Source organism: Coturnix japonica (genome assembly GCF_001577835.2).
Source record: "Coturnix japonica isolate 7356 chromosome 5 unlocalized genomic scaffold, Coturnix japonica 2.1 chr5random1488, whole genome shotgun sequence".
NCBI lineage: Eukaryota > Metazoa > Chordata > Aves > Galliformes > Phasianidae > Coturnix > Coturnix japonica.
The window spans coordinates 1-4,128 of record NW_015439597.1 but is presented as its reverse complement, the minus strand read 5'-3'; the positions used below and the strand labels follow the sequence as shown (position 1 = coordinate 4,128).

Genomic DNA, 4,128 nt, shown 5'->3' with positions numbered 1-4,128 from the left:
TGAAACTGCACTTCCCAGACAGTTTTCCTCACATGCAGCAGAGCCACTGGCCATATGGCCAGGAGTGCTGCAGGTGCTTGCTGCCCTGGAGCCTGACATGTGTGGCTCTGGACAGCCAATGCCTCTGCTTCTCCAAGCCTCCTGCCTTTTCCTCACTGTGCGATTACAGCAAAGCCAGGCACTATAATTAGCTGAGACTGTGTGCTTTTCCTTAGTGCGAGCAGCTGCCTTCAGCTTAGAAAATCTGCTTCCGGATCCCTGGGCTGTGTTTGAGAGACCCTGACTTTTGGCGAGTGATTGCTGTGCAAAGAGGCTCCTGCCAAAGTTCTCCCTTCCTGACAGCTCAGTTCTTCATGGGGTCCTCTGGCTGTCACTGGGCAATGCTCCCCAACTCACCTGTTGGCTCGTATCTCAGGACTCTTCCCAGTTTACGGAGGCACAAAGCTGAGACTTGTTTTCACCTACACCTACGGCTGTGTCTCTCCTCATTAGCGTGAAGGGCAAGAACGGTTTTGTGAGCCATAAAAGGCATCGGTCCTAGACTGAGAGAAGCCGTTGTTTATATGATGCGTCCTTTCAAAAGCGTGGCCGATTCCTCCCCCTGGTTTGATCATGGAGGAGATTTCTCTGGGGAGCTGCTAACTTTGGAGATGGCACCTTAAGGGGGAGAAGTGTACTGAGAAGTAAACATGATCTCATTCAGCACGTTAAGTGAAAGCCTGAGTGTTCTTCCTCCTTCTTTTCAGGTGTGATTTGTGTCATGATCACAAATATAATATAATACAATTGCGTTGCCGACCATCAGCTGTCCTTGGTGCTGAAAGCAACCCTTAAGAACTGCCCCAGAGGGTGATGGCTCCGGACAAACTCCACCTTTGCCACGGCTCTACGTCTGCCCATCGGCCTGAGATGCCAAGCAGCAAGTGGAGAACCCTGTATATACTTCCCAGAAAACTTCTGTTCACCATGGTGAGGACGTTTGGCAGAGGGCAGATGAATCAAAGCCTCCAAACACATGGTTGTCTCCATGAGGGGAACTAGTGGTGACTAACCCAGACAGCAAAGCCTACAGTTTGAACTAGTGACTTCTGCTCTGAGGTGACTCAAGCCTCGTTACACAATCCTGCAAGCAGAAGTTATTATTTAGCTGCAGCTGGGATGGAAAAGACACTCAGCATGGGCTGTTGTTGGACAGGACAGGCAAAATAACACATCGGGTTTATTGAAGGAAAGTGTAGCCATAGTCAACAAATTTAGAACATTTTCAATCAGACCCTGAAAATCACCATTTTATCCTGAGATATATATTTTAATCAATATAGAGGATCTATCATTATTGTGTTGGTATTTATTATAAGTTCATCCCCCTGTGCAGGTATGTTCAGTACACATAATATCTTTTCCTTTGAAAGATTCACCAGCAAAGGAAGAGTTTCTATTGCTGCTATTCTTTCTATACTCCACCCTACCAAAAATCAAAATTACAGGTCATTCATTCTACAATGATCAAAGCCCTTGGAAAAACATCATCCACACAATGCCCAGCCCAAGGTGAAATGTCTTCTTCTCAAGGGATGTGCAGGAGCATGCAATGCCCTCGTTACATCAGGCATCTAAAGTTCTGCTCCATCTGCTGTGATGTGTGGCACCCGTTAGAATTTGGTTGGCAGAAGAACACTGACAGTGGCCACAGGAGGGGACCTTCCTCACAGCTCTGCTCAGGGCCCCCCTCACCTCCTGGTTCCTCAGGCTGTAGATGAAGGGGTTCAGCATGGGGGTCACCACGGTGTAGAAGACAGAGGCTGTTTTCTTTTCCTCTTCCGCATGACTGGAAAGGGGGTAGAGGTACAAGAAAGCTGCAGAGCCACAGAAGAGGGTGACAGCAGTGAGGTGGGAGGTGCAGGTAAAGAAGGCTTTGTGCCGGCCCTCCGCAGAGCGGATGCTGCAGATGGTGAGCAGGATGAAAGTATAAGAGATAAGGATGGCCAAGACTAAGGAGGTGATGATGAAGCCAGAACACAAGAGCATCAAGGCCTGGTTGAGCCAGATGTCAGAGCACGAGAGCTGCAGGAGTGGTGGGATTTCACAGTAGAAATGTTTCAACACATTTGGGCCACAGAAGGACAGTCGCAGGAGAGCTGTGGTGTGCACCAAGGCGTTCAGGCTGCCAGCCACATAGGAGCTCACCACCAGCTGCACACAGACCCTGTGGGACATGACAACCAAGTAGTGCAGAGGCCGGTGGATGGCCATGCAGCGGTCGTATGCCATGATGGCCAGAAAGAAGGCTTCCGTGGTGATGAATAATAAGTAGAAGAAGAGCTGAGTGATGCAACCATGGAAAGAAATGACTTTCTGCTCAGTGAGGAGGCCCAGCAGCAACTTTGGAGTTATGGTTGAGGAGTAGCAGATGTCCAGGAAGGAGAGGTGGCTGAGGAAGAAGTACATGGGTGTGTGAAGATGAGAGTAGGTCCTGATGAGGATGATCATCCCGAGGTTCCCCACCAGAGTGGTGATGTAGATGAGGAAGAAAACCACAAAGAGCAGCTCCTGCATGGTGGTGAAGCCTAGGAGGACAAACTCTGTCACAGCAGAGTGGTTTCCCCCTGCCATGCTCCTGGTGCTGTGCTTACTGGGAAAAAAACCAGAGCTCTTCTCCATGCGGAGAAGTCAATACAATGGTATTGTACCTATTTGTTTGCCTCTTTCTTTAAGAGTAGCATTCAACAGATAAGAAACCATGACAAAGTGGTTTTCTGACTCTCTAGTGATACAGTTAGATGCATTAAGGTGAGACAAGCATTCTTTGCCATTCCATTCTTTGCAGTTTCAAAAGAAAACCTCCCCATCTAAACTGAATTATTAACCACTTTCATAAAGATGGCTATCTGTAATAAGATGTGTCTCTCAAAATCTCAGTGAGTAGACATAAATCGCAGCCTTCCCCTGATTCCAGCTTCAGATTATGTAGCCAACAGGGAAAGAGATCCCCTATTGCATATATACACACATATATTCATAAAATGATCCATAGCTTTTCAGAAAGGGTGGAGAATCCTTCCTCTCCCTTGCTTCCCTGATTGCATTCTTGCACGTCCTCTTTTTCTAACCAAAATGAATCCATGATTCTATGGTTCCTGTGCCTCTTGGATCAGCCCTCAGAAGAAACTTTGGATTCAGAATTAGGATTAGAATTTAGATGCACTTTGGTGCGGGCTTGTTCCTTCAAGAGGGACCTTAATTCCCAGTCCTGCTTGGTGGCAGGACTCCTGCTTCTGCAAGGAAATAGACATTCTGTTAAGAAAACCCTTCCCCAGCCTGTTGACCCATGGATTCCCTTATTTTCTTTGCAACTTCTCTGTCAACACATGCACAGTTCTTCTCGTCAGTCCTTCTCAGAGATGCACCTCAGAGCTCACATCTCGGTTTCCCTGCTCTGCATGAGGAATCAGAGTTTGCTGTGATCTGAATTCCTTCTGCGCTCTGCTCTTTTTGAGCCTGGCCAGATGGCACTCACATCATCCAGCACACATCTGCCCCAAACACCCTCAGAAAATCACCCTTTCTGGTCCGTTGCATTCTGCCTCCTTCTCAGAAACTCAATCCCTGCTCCTTGGGCTGAAGCTGCTGTAAAGGCTCAGCTGTTCTGTCTGCCACCAGAACAGAATCCTGTTGCGTCCCCTAGTGTGGCAGGCAGATTTAAGTTTTATTCCACACCCACAGCACAAATTACCAGAGGTGCACTGGGGCACCTCAAAAGCCATCAGCTTTCCCCAAAGACCCTGCTTACCTGAAATTTCCATTTCTTCTTTAATATGTTTTTGCACCATTTCTTCCCAGTAGGAAGAGCCCCTGAGCTGCTCCTTCCAACAGCACTCCTGTGGTCACAGCACTCACGGTGTCGCAGGCTCATCCAATGGCAGGATGCATCACCACTACACTGTCTGGTGTTTGTTAGTGGGCATGAACTCAAGTAACTCTGTTGTGAACGTATGCAACAAGGTTCATTAATTCCAGATGGCTTATAAGTTATTATCATTTCTTTCTTTCTTTCTTTCTTTCTTTCTTTCTTTCTTTCTTTCTTTCTTTCTTTCTTTCTTTCTTTCTTTCTTTCTTTCTTTCTTTCTT

General features: G+C 47.2%; 1 protein-coding gene across 1 annotated transcript; it reads right to left on the bottom strand.

Moving 5' to 3' along the window:
- Nucleotides 1-1,507: 1,507 nt before the first annotated feature.
- LOC107306870 (olfactory receptor 1052-like) lies at nt 1,508-2,613 on the bottom strand. The gene has a single exon (XM_015850271.2). The coding sequence runs from the start codon at nt 2,611-2,613 to the stop codon at nt 1,606-1,608; it is 1,008 nt and encodes a 335-aa protein (XP_015705757.1). The 3' UTR covers nt 1,508-1,605.
- Nucleotides 2,614-4,128: the final 1,515 nt, after the last annotated feature.

Coding starts and splice junctions, on each gene's coding strand:
- LOC107306870 (XM_015850271.2), bottom strand. CDS start 2,613: ATGGCAGGGGGAAACCACTCTGCTGTGACAGAGTTTGTCCTCCTAGGC.